We start from the raw sequence: 18,691 nt of genomic DNA on the forward strand, positions 1-18,691 counted from the left end.
TGCCATTAAAAATGCACTAGCAGCAATTCTGAGAATTAAATACCAATGATCCTCTTATCTGTACCAGGAAAATAGTTTCAACCAATCATTTGAAAAAATAGAATTATAAACACCTAAATCATGATATGATGGAGACATCCCAGGGGTAGCTTCAGCAAAGGAAAAGTATGCCTCTTCAATCTACTAGAATACTTTAAGCATGGTAACGAAATAGTGGATGCAGGAGAAGTTGATAGAATTATCTGTATTTTCAAAAAGTCTTTGACAGAGTTTCTCACAGTAGACTTTTAAGGGAACTTAAACTACAGTCATGAGTTAGAAACTAGCCAAGCAACAGAATACAAAGCAGGAATAAATGACCTTGTTTCAAAATTAATTACATAGATTGTGGTAGCTCCTATACGTTTCCAAATGTATTAAGAGCAGATGGTCCCTGCTTAAAATTTACAATTTAAAAGACCAAAGATAATCAGGATGGAGATGATTACTAAGAATAGAGTTCAAGAGCCAGGAGAATGCTTGCTAGGTATTGAGATTTTCCCCAGGACTAGCTTTATCCTCCCTTGTAGGTCAAGGCAGCTCTATGGGCCCTCCAAGGTGGCACCTCTGTAGTGATCGCAAATGGAACCCATCCAAAGATCTCTGGCCATGTTATCACAGACATTGTGGAGGGGAAAAAAGTTGGCACTTTTTTTTCAGAGGTAAAACCTGCAGGTAAGTTGGTATTTGGAATTTTGAGATGGGGATTGGGTGGAGGATGCTAGAGTGGGGTAGGCTTTCTGGGGGTTCAGAATGAGTTAATGCTTGCTTTATAGCTGTAGGATAACTAGGAAAATGTGCTTTGGCCATTGGAAACAGACATTTTTTAAAGTTGTTTTGCAGTGTTGTTGGTCTCCGGATATTAGAGAACCAGGTCCTGAAGAAGAGTTGTGTAGTTTGAAATTCTATCTCTTTCCCCAAAAGAAGTTGGTCCAGTAAAAGATATTACTTCACCCACCTTGTCTCTGTTTGTAAAAGTTGATTCTTCTTTGAATGCTGGACTCTGTGTATTCCACTGGATACGCATGTGCTCCATGCACCTGAGACCAGAAAATGCTAGCAAGTAGTGTTCTTTGGTCTTCGCTTCTGCTTTTCTCATGTTCTGTGCCAAGAGTATAAGAGGCAGTGCAGACAGATACCACTCCAGTTCTTTCTCACCATTTCATGGTCTGAGTTGGAATCTCCAGTGTCTAGAACTGATCCTCTTCACCCTTTTTTTCCCTGTAAATATTTCCAAGTTTTATATAGCTAGTTGCTATTGTTAGTGTTTTTTATAAGTTTAGATAGTAGTTAGAATCAGGGCCGGTGCTACCATTAAGGTGAACTAGGCCGTTGCCTAGGGTGCCAAGATTTGGGGGTGCCAAAAAGCGGTACCTCTCCCCCCCATTTTTTTTTAATTTTTATTTATTTATTTTTTTACAGCGTTCTTCCCCGAGCGCGCAGTCGCCGCTCCACTTCTCCCGCCTCCCAGGCTTGCAGTGCCCATCAGCTGTTTGGCGCCGCAAGCCTGGGAGGAGAATTAGAGCGGGAGCGGCGTGCTCGGGGAGGAGGCGGAGCAGAGGTGAGCTGGGGTGGGGAGGTGCCGCACGGCTCCCTGGGCCAGGGGGGTGGGGAGCTGCCACGGGGGTGCCTCAGGGCGGGGGGGGAGATGCCGCAGGGCTCCCCACCCCAGCTCACCTCTGCTACGCCCCCTCCCCGAGCACGCCGTCACTGCTCCACTTCTCCCGCCTCCCAGGCTTGCGGCGCCAATCAGCTGTTTGGTGAACTGGGGTGGGGAGCTGCCACACCGGGGGGGGGGGGGGAGCTGCCGTGGGGCGGCACCTTAGGGTAGCGGGGGAGCTGCTGCAGGACTGGGGGGGAGCGCAAGGTGAAAGTTTCGCCTAGGGCGCAAAACTTCCTTGCACCGGCCCTGGTTAGAATCTCCCCCCCCCCCCCCCCCCCAGCGAATGCTTTGATTCCCCCAGCACAAGACTTAGATTATGCCCAGGCTTTAAGAATTGCATCTCCTGTTGGCAACAACTGCCTGCACTGCCTCTGCTGCCTTAGAGAAGCTCATATTTCTGCTAAATGCAGTATCTGCTGCTCCTTTCCCAGCTGAACATGTCAGGTTCAAGAACTCTGGCTTTCGAGACCTCGGCCTAGTTCCCCCCCTTCCTGATTGGAAGATGCTCTGTACATCAGCTTGAGACATGGAGATGTGCACCTCCTCACTCAATGTCTGTTCAGGGGAGGGAACAACCAGAGCAAAAGACTCTTCATTTGCGCCGCCTCACAAGAGTAAGAGGCACTCTCATAAGAGAAGGGATCCTTCCCTGACCAGGTTGGGTGAGCCCTTGTGCCTAGGACACAAGGACTTAGGTCTTCTTAAGCCTTGTGACAATGATCGGAAGGCACATAGGAATAAGACTCCTTCAGTACTGGCAAAATGTACTTTGAGACCATAGTCACTGACACTGACTACAGTACCAACTAAGACTAAGCCCTGGAAGCTGAAGGACACTGCACTGTTGGTACTGATAATGACCATGCAGTCAGAGGCTCCTTCACTAGCAGTACCATCACAGCTTCTATAAGGAAACACTGATTATTAAGAGTCCCTTTACAGTTTACACCAACTCCAGCAGCCTACGGCAATGAGATGCAGCTTTCTAGACTCCAGTATCCTATGCTGCTCCAGAGAATATTTTCATCCTCCCAGACCCACAGTCTCCCCTGTTGTCAGAAACGACCTTCACCAGGGAGATTGTAACATCAGGGTGAAGCTCCTCTCCCATTTCATCCTCAGCCTTAGCTCCCTGACATCTGAATCGATGACACCACAGATGGAACTGGTCTCAATCTTATCTCCGGGAGAGTCGGATATACCAGTGAAACCATTGTTTCCTCCACCGAGGGAGTTCAGCCAGAGTAGTCTCCCACTACTTCTCTCATCTGTCCGAGTGGGGACCCCTCAGGACCAATAGCACCCAAGGTGTGCCTTGGGATCACCACAAATTTTCAACCCCTCATATTGGCCTCACTGGAGGCTAAGGGACCTGTGGTATGGCACCCAGTGCATGTGCAATCTAGTTGCAATCTAGTTGGGAGTCTTACCATCCCTTCCCTCCACGAGGCCAACTGAAACCTATAAAAGAGGACAGAAGACTAACCAGATCTGCTGGTAATGACAGATACTTCATCTTCCTTGCTCAATAAGGCGATTGCTCCTGCCGTTCCGTCTCCTTTGGACAACCACAGACAATTCCAAGAGCTGCCTTGGAGAATAGCAGAAGAGCTCCAAATTTAAAGGTGGTCCAGGACTCCTTACACAAGCTCTCTCCTTACACTGCCCTGAGCTCCCTTGTCATCTAAGCAGTTCCAGAAAGGTCCAGATGATAACACCCAAGGGCAACCCCAGTGGATAAGGAAACCAGGTATTTAGACTTTATGGGGAGAAAGGTGTCTACTTCCACTGCTTCCAGTTTAAAATCTCCAATTATCAGGTTCTCCTGGCCAAATGTCTTTTATTTAATCTACATTCTAAAGACAAGTTACCCCAGAAGGTTAGAATCTTCCCACGGAAGATTCCTCAGATTTCAGTCACTATAGCAACTGCACCCAAGGTCTTCATGAAAATGTTTTCTGAAGTAGCAGCACATATCTGATTGGACAGTTCTGCCATCTTCCTGTATCTAGATAACTGGCCTCTTACAGACATGACATGTCCAGAAGTCATAGCATCGACCTTATTGATGCTTTGTCTCCTAGCGTATCTTGGAAACTCTGAATATGGAAAAGTCTATTCTGACTCTGACACAGGCTATAGCTGTCATAGGAGAAACCTTAGACTCAGTCAGGGCAAAGGCTTATCTGCCTATGTACAGATTCCAAGCCATAGGCAGACTGATAGATCAGGTTATGCACAACCCTCGGACATGGTCTGTATTTGCCTTACTCTTTTAGATCATGTGGTGTCATGTATTTGCATAATGCTGTTCACCAGTCTCCACCTCTGCTGCCTACAGGCTTAGCTTCTAACAGTAGATATACACACCAAGAAAACACAGCATGGACACTGTAGTGACAATCCCAATCAAGTTAAAAACCTCTCTGGAAAGACTCCGCACAAGTTTGCATGGGCAATTCTTTCCTATCCACTACACCCAACAGGAGTATAATCACAGACACCTCTTTGTTAGGGTGGGTGGTTCACTTGGACGATCACACAGCACAGGACATTTGAATGCCCCAGGAAACTTGGTTGCACATAAATCTTCTTGAACTCGGCAGTCTGAGAAGCATGCATGGGCATTTTTACCATTAATGCAGACTCATCATGTTCTCATAATCTCAGATAACCCAACAACTGTATTCAACATAAACAGGGACACCCAAGATCCATTCCCCTGTATATAGAATTGGTCAGTTTATGAAACTGATGTATCTCCCAGGAACCCTGAACTCTTTGGCAGACAGCTTCAGCAGTCACTTTGCTACCAACTGCGAGTGGGAGCAACACAGCTCAGTGGTGAACAGTATCTTCACTCACTGGGGAACCCCTACTTGGGACCTGTTCAACTCCCAAATAAACAGGAAGTGTAATACATACTATTCCAGAGGAGCTCAGGGCCAGTCCTCAAGAGGTGATGGTCTCCTACTCCCTTAGACAGTCCATTTGAACTGTGCCTTTCGTTGTAGCCCTCTGCTTTCTCAAGTCCTGCAGAAGATTAGATAGGACAAAGCACAAGTCATTTTAATTGTGCCCAAATGGCTGAGGCAGTTCTGTGTGTGACCAACATGATCATTTAGTCTGATCTTCTGCAGAATACAGACCATATGCCTTCACCTAGTGCAGGGGTCGGCAACATTCGGCACGCGGCTCACCAGGGTAAGCCCCCTAGCGGGCCGGGCCAGTTTATTTACCTGCTGACACGGCAGGTTCGGCCAATCACGGCCCCCACTGGCTGCGGTTCGCCGTCCGGGGGCCAATGGGGGCGTCGGGAAGCCGCAGCCAGCACATCTGTCGCCTGCGCTGCTTCCCGCCGCCCCCATTGGCCCGGGATGGCGAACCACGGCCAGTGGGGGCCGCAATCGGCCGAACCTGCCGCATCAGCAGGTAAATAAACTGGCCCGGCCCGCTATGGTGCTTACCCTGGCGAGCCGCATGCCAAACGTTGCTGACCCCTGCACTAGTGATTAGCCTACGTGTGGCTGAACTAGAACATATCTTTTAGGAAGACATTCAGCCTTGATTTAAGGGACTTCAGGTGGCGGTGAACTTGTCATATTCCTTGGTAATCTGTTCCAACGGTTATCCTTACCATTTAAAACTTTGTCTAATTTCCATTTTGAACTTTTACTTAATACAACTTCCAGCCATTGCAGCGTGTTTTGCCTTTGGCTGCTAGATTAATCTTCTGGATAAGAGCCCTTCCTATGTAACTAATAGACCATAATTTAAATTGCCTTTTCACCTTCTCATCAATGAGCTAAATAGACTGAGCCCCTCAAGTTTCTCATCTTAAGGCATGTTTTCCAGAGCATGATTAATTTTTGGAGTTCTTCTCTGAAACTTCTGCAATATGGACACCAGAACTGAGCCCATTATTTTAATAGTAGTCTCCCCAATGCTGTATAGAGAGGTAATATAGTCTCCCAATCCTACTTGATATTCCCATGTCAATACATCAAAGTATCGTGAGAGCCAGTTTTGCCATGACACAGCACTGGGCATGTGCTATTTACAGTTGGCCCTCAGTCCTTTCCAGAATACAATTCCTTTTCATGTAAGTATGGTTTATGTTCTTTATTCTCAGTCTTTGAGCCTTGCGTTTGGCTGTATTAAAATGCATGATGATTCTAGATATTGAAAAAAATATTAAACAGTGATGGGAAATGTGCTAAAATGGCTTGAGTCCTTCCTTGAAGTATGTTCCCCAGGAGTACTAGTGGAAAACTGCACCACCACTGCTAGACCCATCACTTGTGGAGTTTCACAAGGATCAGTTCTCTCTCCAGCTCTTTTCAAAATCTACATGTAATCTCTAAGTGAATTAGTCAGATGACAGGGACTCAAATGAGAGCAATATGCAGATTATACACCACTCTACTTATCCTTCACTGCATATGACCAGCCCACTGCTACTGAGATGACTGAGTACTTGGATGAGATCAGATCTTGGATGAAGAACAGCTGGCTGAAGCTGAACTCGAGTGACAAAGAGGTGATGCTGGTGAGCAGAGGGAAGTATTTTGAAGAGTTTGCAGTCACGGTGTGGTCTCCGTTGGTTGATTGTGATGTTTTGGGGTTCAACCTAGACCAGTAAGGGGTTGTGTCACTTCCTGCCAGCAACTCTGGGTGCTTTATATGCTGTGCTGCTTTGGCTCACAGCCCTGACACAAACAACTCATGTAGAATCACGTAGGCCACAGCCTAGCTTCCACCATACAGTTGCTTTTAGCAAAGTGACCCCCAACTCCACCCCTAGTGCCAGGTTTCCCAAAAACTGTCTCCCTGCAGTGGCAAGCCCTCTCACTGAACGCTTACAGAAGTTAAGTTCATTGCTCCTTTAAATGGACAATACACTTCAGCTCATTAATTTAACTGGGATTTGAAAAACATTCATTTCAGTCACACCACTGAACTGGTTTACAGTAAAAGTAAAACAAGTTTAAGTGATACCAAATAAGGAGTGTGGTCAGATGTTTGGCTGTGGTGTGTTCCCTCCGTATGCCGTCCCAGTTCTGCGCAGACAGCTGGCACAGCAGACCTTGAGCGAACCGTCCAATGACCACAAATCCATTAAGGTGTGAAGGCACCCAGCCAGGTTTATTGTCAACGAAGTAGGGTCCTAGCTCCCTGGATCAGTGTCTCCAGTTATACTAGCACATGTATGCCTCTGACAATGGACACAGTTCAATCAGTGGCGGGACTTCCCGCTGCCCCCTTGGCTGGCCAAAGACACTCCCTCCAAGATATATCTTTATATACCAATATGAACAAGTATCGCCTGTGACGTATCAGGGCGCCACCCGTTGCCTTGTACCAGTAGGTTCGATCAAAACATCTCTATCCATCATGCTGTCATCCTCACCTTATCCTTAAGATGGGTCAGCGTGTTGCTGTTATCTTTGGGGAATGTGTTTATCGGGGTGTTCTGGTACCACCTTTCTGCAATGTGCTTGTGTGACTGCCTTGTGCCTACCTCTTAGGAATATGTGTTTTTGCAATATCAGCCTTATGCTTGCCGAAATCTGTGAGCAGGGCCGGCCTCTTGCTCACAATCTGACTTTACTTCATATTAGCAAAGTTTTGACCACTACTTTAGTTTAGGCCTCATACCAGGCCTCTGATATAAGGCCTTATGTTTCAGGCCCTCTTCTTATTACAAGGAGTAAAGGCAGAAATGGTTATAAACACACAAAAATAAAACCACACTTCTAATGCTAACATTTAATTTCAGCAAATTATAATCTTTGCCTAAGCAGGTTTCTCACCTGTGTTCAGTTCCCAGAGACTTCAACCCCCTAGTTTGAAGGACCTGACATTCTGTGATTTCAAGAGCTCTGGAATCCTTGAATACCTCATGTGATACCTATGGGGTTCTCTCCCCTTTCTTTTTTATAGGCATTAAACCTTTGAAATGTATTATTTGAAAAGTAAGCCCAGCCAGCGCTTCTCTCTTCGGGAAGGCCACATGGCAGAAGTTCATTGATCATGCTTCAAGCGGCCGGAAGGCTTTTGGGGGAGGGGGGACAGTGCAGTCTCCCTTCCTTATTAGCTTGATGGCCTTGTTTATGTTGCATGTAAATGTGCTTTTCTTTGTCTTTGGTCACACCTTGCTTAATTTACATCAGAGACACATTCAGTGAGGCGGAACCACATTCTATTGTCTGGAACAGGCATAGTTTAGGCATTGCTTGCCAAATACATTTTAAAAACTTAATTCTAGCACATATTGATAACCCTTTTTACACATCCCAGATGTACACCACACAATGATTTTTGGGACCAGTGTATTGCTGGTTTGCATAGGATTACCTCACACAATGCCTCATAGATACAGATTATGACTACAGTGAGTTTGGGGGTGTGACGGGTTGGATCACATCGAGTCCAACCCCCTGCTCAAAGCAGGACCAACCCCAACTAAATCATCCCAGCCAGGGCTTAGTCTTTGTAATCTTGTCAAAGAACATCAAGGTCACTTAACAAGATTGCTTTACCAGTAAATTATCTTGTTTGATATTTCCATTCTTTAACTCTTGATTATAATTACGTCAACAATCTCATTTAGATTTTTAAAAAATGGTGCTATGTTAGCTTTTATCCAGTAGTGTGGACCTTCCCTTGTTTTCCAAGACCTAATTTTAATATCAGTTGTCCAGAATGCACCTCAGCTAACTTTTAAAACTCTTGGGTGCAAACTATCCAGACTTCCTGATTTAAAAAATGTTTTAACTGACGTGTACATGCTGTTTAACATCTTCCTTAATTATCGCTGGGGAAAAATACAGTATTTCATCACATGATATTAAGTATATCCAGCTTGGTTCCAAATATGAACAGAAATATTTATCAAATACTTCTACCTTTTCTGGATTGAATACTTTACCATCTCTGTCTGGACTTAAATTGTTGCTAGAATTCCTTTTTGTTCTATAATGTATATTTAAAATTCCATGTTGTCTTTCGCCCTGTTGACCAGAGGTATTTCATCAGTATCTTTAGCTTCTCAGCTGTTGCCTACGTTTCTTAACTTCCGACTTATATTCATTGTCAAAAGAAACCAGGCGTCTAGACTCCCAGCTACTAGAACCCACTCCTCTCCTAGTGGTGAGAATAGATTTCAAGAGCCCTGATGATCTCCTTTGCACCAACCCCCAGTCAACACTTTGCTTTGTTATATCTGATTAGGAGTGATAGAGACTTGGCATAAGTGAAGAAAAGAGGGGCTTTGGGGAGTGAAAGAGATTATCTGGGTAGGTTGAGAAATGAAATTATAATGTTAGAAACTTGTAGGCTCTGAGCAAGTGGGTTGCTGGGTTGGGAAACTGCAATAGATTGGGAAGATTAGATATGATATCTGATCTTGGATTATTTACATGCTTTATACCATCTTTTGGTACTGGATTTACTTAGAAATAATTTTCCGCCCTTTCATTTTTGCTTATGGATCCTCAAGTTTGTTTGTGTGTATGTTCATTCCTGATGTAACTTTTTTGCATGAGAATATAAATTTGCTTCGTGAATGTGCATTTTTACCTGAACACGTGTGAGCCACATGCTTACTTTCTCATGCGTTGTGGGGTAGGATAGGAGGGTTTTGACCATTGTTACTTTCTCATCTGTTTGGGTTTGTGTGTGAGGGGTATGTTTGACTTTAACATGCTCTGAGCGTTGGGCATGGATGATTTGAACTGCAAAAACTCTTGTTTTTTCAGGCCCTACAGTAGAACAGCAAGGTGAAATGGCTCGAGCTGGAGGCAGGTCCCTAGCGGCACTACAGCCTGAACAGGTAACATGCCAATGTGGCTTCATTTATGTATTAGAACTTACAAATATACTGCATGTTTCACAATAAAACGTAAGACAGATCTCTGCCCCAAAGAGCTCATATTCTCACTTGTCATTTAGATTGTAACATACCACATGAGAGAGAGGGGTGAAGAAGGATGTGGTCTACTGAGCTGTAATTAGGAAATTATGTACATTTGAACCATCAGGTTTATATGGCTCTAATTATTTTAAATGCAGGTATTGGCACGTAGAGGATGCCACAGAAGAGTTTTTGGAGTGAACTGCACCAATTGCTCTTACTGAGAGGATACTTAAACTGCCCAAAAGGGAGCAGCTGCGTGCGATCTACCTACCATTCAGTGTACCACTGCATTGCAGCTGGATTGGTTAGAGGGAGGCACTATGTAGAGCAAGGCAGGTGCTGGCACAGAGGCAGGGGGCATCTCGTTGTTGGTTAGGCAGGAAAGCAGAGACCTGCCAGACAAAATGCAGGAAAGGCCAGAAGCCAGGACTGCAGGCTGAACTGTGTAGTCCAACCAGCAGCAAGGAGTAAATAATGAACAGGTTGCTTTCTGAGGTATGCTGGAGGTCAAGTGCAGGAGCCAGAGAAGAACGAGTCCAGAGGTATTAGATAAGAAGTGGGGGTTGGGGAGACCACGAGCCTGAGTACCCTGAGTCACTTGGCTTCTATGATAACCATACAGAATTTTTCTTCTCTCTGCAGAGAGCAGAGATTATCTATCATCTAGCTGACCTGCTAACTGACCAGAGAGAAGAAATTCTATTGGCCAATAAAAAGGACTTGGAAGAGGCTGAAAGTAAAGGTAATGTATTAATGGAGCTAGTAAGCTTAAATATATGTAGATATCATGAATCTATGTGGGTTTGAACAGAAGGCGAAAAGTGGGATGGGAACTCTTATTCAGGGGTTGAGGGATTTGGGAACTAACTGTGATGTTGTAATGACTGTCATCTTGGCTGTCACAGACAGTCAAGCCTGGGACCTTGAGAGCTGAAAGCATGAATCCCTACAGCTTGGGCTAAAGGACAAAGTCCCCCAGCAGGGAGTTGTAGAAGATTCATGTCCTCTGGATCAGACAAAGGGCTTGTAACACACTGAACAGTACATGATGATAACTGTTTAGTGCTCCAGGTTGTCAGGAGAGAGAGAGTGGCTGTGGAAATGCATGTAGTGAGCACCTTGTGTTTCGTTGCAGTGACTACTCTGGTCTCTTTTTGGGTTTGTTAAAACAGTATGCTCTGCCCCTGTGGGGGATAGTACTTTGTCTCCTCTTGTGGTCAAGCTGCATGTGATTGATGATGTGTTCCAAAAAGAGAGACATCCACTTCTTAACAAGGAAGTGTCTATTCTATTCAGGCTGCTTGTATCATAAACTTCATTCTGGTGTATCAGATTAATGCATTGAAAAGTCTTGGAGGGCATTTTGGGTGGGGGAAGATGCACAATGTGACAACTTACTCCTGTGTTCTTTACAAAGGGTGTTCATAGTGACATGCAAAGGCGGGAAATGGGTTTGTGCCTGGTTTTGTGTCTTTATGGTGTTGTGTAACCGGGGCAATGGCCACTTAAATGAAATTGGGTCCAGCTCTCCTGTTCCAAGTCCGTGTGTGCTCTAATTTAGCATAATGAGGAGGACAGGGCTGCCCCAGGGAGTTATAAATGAGTGGGAAAGTTCAGAATCCAGAGACAGATAGGGAGCTCAGAACTTGGAGTCCCAAGTCCAAAGAGTAGAGAGAGCTCAGAAGAAGAGCAGTGCTTCAGTGAAGGGATGCCCCAAAGGAGGGATGTTGATAGTTCCCTAGTTGTGCAGTGGAACCAGATCAGGCTGGTGAAAGCAGAATAAACTCTGGCAAGTGAAGTGTACAAGTATAATTAGGCAGGCCAAAAAGGAATTTGAAGAGGAACTAGCAAAATAAACACATAACAGCAAAAAAAAGTTATGTATAAAAGCAGCAGAAAGCCTACCAAACAATCAGTGGGGTCACTGGGTGATCAAGGTGGTAAAGGAGCACTCAAGGAAGACACGGCCATTGCAGAAAAGCTAAAGGAATTCTTTGCATCAGTCTTCACTGCAGAGGATATGAGGGAGATTCCCATACCTGAGCCATTCTTTTTAGCTTCCAAATCTGACCTATTTCAGACTGAGGTTTCAGTAGAAGAGGTTTTTGGAACAAATAGATCAATTAAAAAGTGGTATGTCACCAGGACCAGATGGTATTCACCCAGGAGTTGTGAAGGAAACTCAAATATGAAATTGCAGACCTTTCATGATAAAGAGATTGCATTACAGTACTTGTATTAGGTGAATTGAAAAACACTTTCCTTTTTACAGTGCAAATGTCTGTAATAAAAAATAAATATAAACTGAGCACTGTAAACTTTGTATTCTGTGTTGTAACTGAAATCAATACATTTGAAAATGTCAAAAACATCCAAAAATATTTAAATAAATGGTATTCTATTATCACTTGATAGCCCTAATGCAAAGTAATGCACATTGGAAAACATAATCCCAAGTATACATACAAAATGATGAGATATAAATTAGCTGTTTCCACTCAAGAAAGAGATCTTAGCGTCATTGTGGATAGTTCTCTGCAAACATCCGCTCAATGTGCAGTCAAAAAAGCTAACCGAATGAGATAAGACCATAAATATCATAATGCCACTATAGAAATCCATGTTATGCCCACATCTTGACTCTTGCATGCAGTTTTGGTCACCCCATCTTAAAAAAAGATGCATTAGAAATGGAAAAGATACAGAGAAGGGCAACAAAAATGATTAAGGGATATGGAACAGCTGCCATATGAGGAGAGATTAAAAAGACTGGGACGGTTCAGGTTGGAAAAGAGATGAGTAGGAGGGGATATGACAGAGGTCTATAAAATCATGAATAGTGTGGAGAACGTGAATAAGAAAGTGTTATTTACCCCTTCAAATAACATAAGAACCTGAGATCTCCCAATGAAATTAACAGGCAGCAGGATTAAAACAAACAAAAGGAAGTACTTCTTCCCCCAATGTGCAGTCAACCTGTGGAATTCATTGCCAGGAATGTGGTGAAGGTCAAAACTATAATGGTTCAAAAAAAGAATTAGATAGGTTCATGGAGGATAGGTCCATAAATGGCTATTACCCAAGATGGCCAGGAATGCAACCCCATGCTCTGGTTGTCCCTAGCCTCTGGCTGCCAGAAGCAGGGCGTGATCACTCAATGATTGCCTGTTCTGTTCATTCCTTCTGGAACACCTGGCATTGGCCATTGTCAGGGCCGTCCCTAGCTATTCTGGGGCCCTATGCAGCCCCCGCCCCAGGGAGAGGCATGGGGCCCCAGGCCTCTGTCAGGGGGAGGGGCTGGCTTAGGGGGTGGGAGGAACCGCCCCCCAGCATTCACTGGTGGCACGGCTGGGTTTGGGTCACTGCACTTCCTGCCGTCAGTGAGTGCAGGCCCAACCCTGCTGCAGTTCTCAGGGGAGTGGGGGCGGGACTGGGGCAGAGCAGGGACAGGAAGAGGCGGAGCAGGGGCGGGGGCTTTTGGGAAGGAGTGGAGTGGGTGTGGGGCTGTGGAGGAGCAGGAGTGGGAAGAAGCAGGACTGGGGCAGAGCAGGGGCTGGGGCCATGGAGAAGAGGCGGAGCAGGGGCTGGAGCAGCATGCAGCTGCGTAGGACATCAGGAAATTTGGGGCAAATTTCCTGGTGCCCTGCGCAGCTGCGTACTTTGTGTATGAGTAGAGATGGCCCTGGCCATTGTCAGAGGACAGGATACTGGACTAGATGGATCATTGGTCGGACCCAATATGGCTGCTCTTAAGTAGAAGATCAGCAGGTATGCCTCATTCGAAGGGGATAGTGTCTGACTAGTCAGCTTTTCTGCTGATCTGGCTCCAGTTAAACATGCATGAGGTGATGTGAATGGCTTTACTTGTCTGATCCAGGCAGCTTTTCTGTGGCTGGTGGAAGCTGATGGCCTATATAGTTCATCTCAGGTCATATCTTTTTGAGTGGAAAAGTGCCTGTATAATTTCTTAGGCAGATGTAAGGAGGTGGAGGGAGCCTGGATATCTAATCTCAAGCAGCTGTTAAGTATCTCCAGCATGACTTAATCATCTCTTATTTCAGGGAGATTGGCACTTCCTTTGATGAAGCGACTGAGTCTGTCTACATCAAAGCTGAATAGCTTGGCCATAGGACTTCGTCAGATCGCAGCATCCTCCCAGGAGAGTGTAGGCCGTGTCATTCGCAGAACACGAATAGCAAAAGACTTAGAGCTGGAACAGGTGACTGTGCCTATTGGGGTCCTGCTGGTGATCTTCGAATCCCGCCCTGACTGCCTCCCACAGGTACATGATGAGGGGAAATAAAACGTTTTTGTTTGAGATGTCCTTCGGTAACATAGGAGTGGAAGTGACCTCTTGGGTCATCGAGTGTAGTCCCCTGCTGTCAGAGGCAACAAAAAGAGAAATATTCTGATTGGTGGGGTGGTGAGTGAACCAGCATTCAGTTCTTAATTTCCAAAGCAAGGGGTTCCCTTAAACTGGATTTTATTGGCATACTACCCTCTCCATCAGATCTCTCCTCAGGACCCACTTCTGCATTGTTCAGAAGAAATCAGCCAGTTTGTGGTGGGTTAATAGGCAGATGGGAGAGTTTTTTCACTTCTTAATAAATTGTAAATGTTTTCAATAATTGTACCTATTTGAATGTACATTCCTTCTCCCCATGTCACGTGTTTTCTCAGGTTGCAAGCCCGTCTATGTAGGGACCTCTTATTCATATATGCTTACTGAGCACAATGGGGCGTAGTCCTAGTTGAGGCCTCTGAGCACTATTTAATACCAGTATTTAATGTTCTTCTAACTACTTGCTACTAGCCTTAGACATCTGTCAAACTCAGAAGGTGTATCTAGTGGGATCTCATAGGGGTCTGTCCTGGGTCAGATACTATTCAGTATTTTCATTAATTAATTCAGTAATGGAGTAGAGAGCATGCTTATAAAAGCTGTGGATGATAACCAAGCTGGAAGGGGTTGCATGCACTTTGGAAGTCAGGATTAGAATTCAAAAGACTTTATTTCAGACCAATTCTCTAATTTATCAACAAGATGTAATTCAATAAAGACAAATGCAAAGTGCTTGACATAAGAGAGAAAAATGGGGAATAACTGGCTAGGGAGTAGTACAACAAAAAGGATCTGGGAGATACAGTGGATCACTGAATGAGCCAACCGTGTGATGCAGTTGCAAAAAAAGCTAATATCATTCTGGGGCTTATTAACATGAGTGTTGTGTGTGTGTGTGAGGCACAGGAGGTAATAGTTCCACTCTGCTTGGCACTGATGAGGCCCCAGGAGGAGTATTGTCCATTTTTGGTTGCCACAGTTTAAGAAATATTTGGGCAAATTGGAGACAGGTCCAAAGGAAAGCAACAAAAATTACAAAAGTGTTAAGAAACCTGACTGTGATGAAAGGTTAAAAAATCTGGTCATGTTTAGTCTTAAGTAGACTGAGAGGCGACCTGATAAGTCTTCAGATGTGTTGAGGGCTGTTTTAAAGAGGACATGGGTCTAGATCTAATGCATCCAAGGGTGCTGAGGGAGTTGGCTGATGTGATTGCAGACCTATTGGCCATTATCTTTGAAAATTCATGTTAACCCTCAAGGGTTGTGCTTTTGGCTGCTATATTTGAGTCCTCTACCATCAGAAATCTACCATGGAATTACTAAGAGACCAAGGTCAAATCTCCTCTTAAGCTTTTCTTGGATAAGCTGAATAGGTTGTTTCCTAAATCTTTCATTGCAAGACAGGCTTTCTAGACCTCTAATCATTGGTGTAGCTCTCTTCTGATCTCTTTCCAGTTTTTCCATACCCTTTTTTAAAGTGTAGAGTCCAGAACTGGACACAGTATCCTAATAATTTACCTTACACTGTCCAAAAATCGTGGCAGTATGCCATGTAATTGTGTTTAAATGAGGGATAGCCCAGGACCTTATTGTCACGGAGTATTGGGGGACTCAGGGCCCTGCACCCCCGTCTTCCTGCGATCCACCATGACTCTCAGCCAGCCAGTAAAGCAGAAGGTTTATTTAGACGACAGGAATACAGGTCTTGCAGGCCCACACAACAGGACCCCCTCAGTTAGGTCCATCTTGGGGTCCCCGGGAACCCTAGCCCCCCTGGGAGGTCAGAGCCCCGTCTGCCTCCCAGCTATGTCCCTAGCCAGCTCCCGAAACTCTGCCTTCAGCAACCCCTCCCAAAGCCTTTGTTCAGTATCCCGGGGCCAAGGTGTCACCTGGCCTCCAACCCCTTCCTGGGTTCTCATGTTACATGCTCAGGTATTCTCCTTTGGGCAGTCTCCCATCCCCCAATGCAGACTATCCTAGCCACACTCCCCTGTGAGCATTCAAAGATCACAGTAAGAACAGTCTCAGTTCGTCACACTTATATTCCCCTTCACTAGTAGTACACAGCTGTCCCCCTGTAAAGGTAATTTGGACACTGGTTGCATTAATTGTGGACACTGTCCCTCTGAGAGGCCCACAACATGGTTTGAGAGTATCTGCCGTCTCGAAGGGGGGGCTCATGCAACTCCATGATTCCCTCCAGATGCTCCCATAAAATTCCATAATCTCTGGCACTTGACACCAGCAAATAACTGGGCAGTCAGCTGTTACCAAAATTGTGATAAGAACCAGAGTACTTGTCAAGTATCAGAGGGGTGGCCGTGTTAGTCTGAATCTGTAAAAAGCAACAGAGGGTCCTGTGGCACCTTTAAGACTAACAGAAGTATTGGGAGCATAAGCTTTCGTGGGTAAGAACCTCACTTCTTCAGATGCAAGTAATGGAAATTTCCAGAGGCAGGTATAAGTCAGTATGGAGATAACGAGGTTGGTTCAATCAGGGAGGGTGAGGTGCTCTGCTAGCAGTTGAGGTGTGAGCACCAAGGGAGGAGAAACTGCTTCTGTAGTTGGATAGCCATTCACAGTCTTTGTTTAATCCTGATCTGATGGTGTCAAATTTGCAAATGAACTGGAGCTCAGCAGTTTCTCTTTGGAGTCTGGTCCTGAAGTTTTTTTGCTGTAAGATGGCTACCTTTACATCTGCTATTGTGTGGCCAGGGAGGTTGAAGTGTTCTCCTACAGGTTTTTTATATTGCCATTCCTGATATCTGACTTGTGTCCATTTATCCTCTTTCGTAGTGACTGGTCTGGAGGTGACAATATATACCTCCAGACCAGTGGTACCGCTATGGGCACCCGCATGGCCCCACAATATGCCAACATTTTTATGGCTGACCTGGAACAACGCTTCCTCAGCTCTCGTCCACTCACGCCCCTTCTCTACCTACGCTACATTCTTACCCACGAAAGCTTATGCTCCCAATACTTCTGTCTTAAAGGTGCCACAGGACCCTCTGTTGCTTTTTGAAGAGTACTTGTGGCACCTTAGAGACTAACCAATTTATTTGAGCATAAGCTTTCGTGGGCTACAGCCCACTTCATCAAATGCATAGAATGGAACATATAGTAAGGAGAGAGAGAGAGAGAGAGAACACGAAAAGGTGGGAGTTGCCCTACCAACTCTAAGAGGCTAATTAATTAAGATGAGCAATTATCAGCAGGAGAAAAAAAACTTTTGTAGTGATAATCAAGATGGCCCATTTCAGACAGTTTGACAAGGTGTGAGAATACTTAACATGGGGAAATAGATTCAATGTGTGTAATGGCTCAGCCATTCCCAGTCTCTATTCAAGCCTAAATTGATGGTATCTAGTTTGCATATTAATTCAAGTTCAGCAGTTTCTCGTTGGAGTCTGTTTTTGAAGCTTTTCTGTTGCAAGATTGCCATCTTTAAGTCTGTTATTGAGTGACCAGAGAGGTTGAAGTGTTCTCCTACTGGTTTTTGAATGTTATGATTCCTGATGTCTTAGAGTTGGTAGGGCATCTCCCAACTTTTCATGTTCTCTGTATGTGTATATTGTGACAGACCCAGACCAGTGGGGTACAGGAGTCTGGTAGAGGGCAAATATACTGGTTACTGGATGAGTAGTTTTCTGTTCCCTGAGTGACCAGAGCAGGGGCTGCACTAGAGTAACCAGGAACCTGCTAGAACTAGTTAAGGCAGGCAGGCTAATTAGGACACCTGGAGTCAATTAAGAAGAAGCTGCTAGAATCAATTAAGGCAGGCTAATCAGGGCACCTGGGTTTTAAAAGGAGCTCACTTCAGTTTGTGGTGTGAGTGTGAGGAGCTGGGAGCAAGAGGCGCAAGGAGCGGAGAGTGAGAGGGTGTGCTGCTGGAGGACTGAGGAGCACAAGCGTTATCAGACACCAGGAAGAAGGTCCTGTGGTGAGACTAAGGAAGGTGTTTGGAGGAGGCCATGGGGAAGTAGCCCAGGGAGTTGTAGCTGTCATGCAGCTGTTACAGGAGGCACTATAGACCGCTGCAGTCCACAGGGCCCTGGGCTGGAACCCGGAGTAGAGGGCGGGCCCGGGTTCCCCCCAAACCTCCCAATTGACCTGGACTGTGGGTTCTTCCAGAGGGGAAGGTCTCTGGGCTGTTCCCCAACCCACATGGTGAATCTCTGAGGCAAGAAAATCCGCCAATAAGCGCAGGACCCACCAAGATAGAGGAGGAACTTTGTCACAATATATATCTCCTTACTATATGTTCCATTCTATGCATCCGATGAAGTGGGCTGTAGCCCACGAAAGCTTATGCTCAAATAAATTGGTTAGTCTCTAAGGTGCCACAAGTACTCCTGTTCTTTTTGCGGATACAGACTAACACGGCTGCTACTCTGAAACCTGTCAAAATTTTGATGTTACTAGTCTCCCTATTGTTATAAACATCAGTGTTTGATTTTATTTGAACCTTCTTAGGTTCTACTGTGTGCTCATGTCCTAACCATAGTGCCACCTTTACCTCTGGCCAGACCTGTTTGTTGGTTATTGCGCGTGTTCTGCAAGAGCAAAGCATTTCTTTAGTGTGGCAGTTAAAGCGAAGCAAACCTGGAGGAGGGGAGTTAGTGACCCATTCCCAGTCCTCCCTTTCACACGGCACACTACTTGCGTCCTTCCTCATGCACCACAGGGGCAGCAGGAGTCACAGCAAGAATCTCCTCATGGTCACCCT

General features: G+C 45.3%; 1 protein-coding gene across 6 annotated transcripts in view; it reads left to right on the plus strand.

The window, feature by feature from the left end:
- ALDH18A1 (aldehyde dehydrogenase 18 family member A1) overlaps positions 1–18,691 on the plus strand; it is a 102,548-nt gene that overhangs the window by 66,406 nt on the left and 17,451 nt on the right. For all 6 annotated transcript variants that reach the window (XM_054034593.1, XM_054034599.1, XM_054034597.1 and 3 more), the window contains 4 exons: positions 570–714; positions 9,463–9,536; positions 10,263–10,362; positions 13,682–13,902. In XM_054034593.1, the coding sequence (XP_053890568.1) occupies positions 570–714; positions 9,463–9,536; positions 10,263–10,362; positions 13,682–13,902 (540 nt within the window). The remainder of the gene's footprint in view (positions 1–569; positions 715–9,462; positions 9,537–10,262; positions 10,363–13,681; positions 13,903–18,691) is intronic.

Source organism: Malaclemys terrapin, chromosome 7 (assembly GCF_027887155.1).
Source record: "Malaclemys terrapin pileata isolate rMalTer1 chromosome 7, rMalTer1.hap1, whole genome shotgun sequence".
Lineage (NCBI taxonomy): Eukaryota > Metazoa > Chordata > Testudines > Emydidae > Malaclemys > Malaclemys terrapin.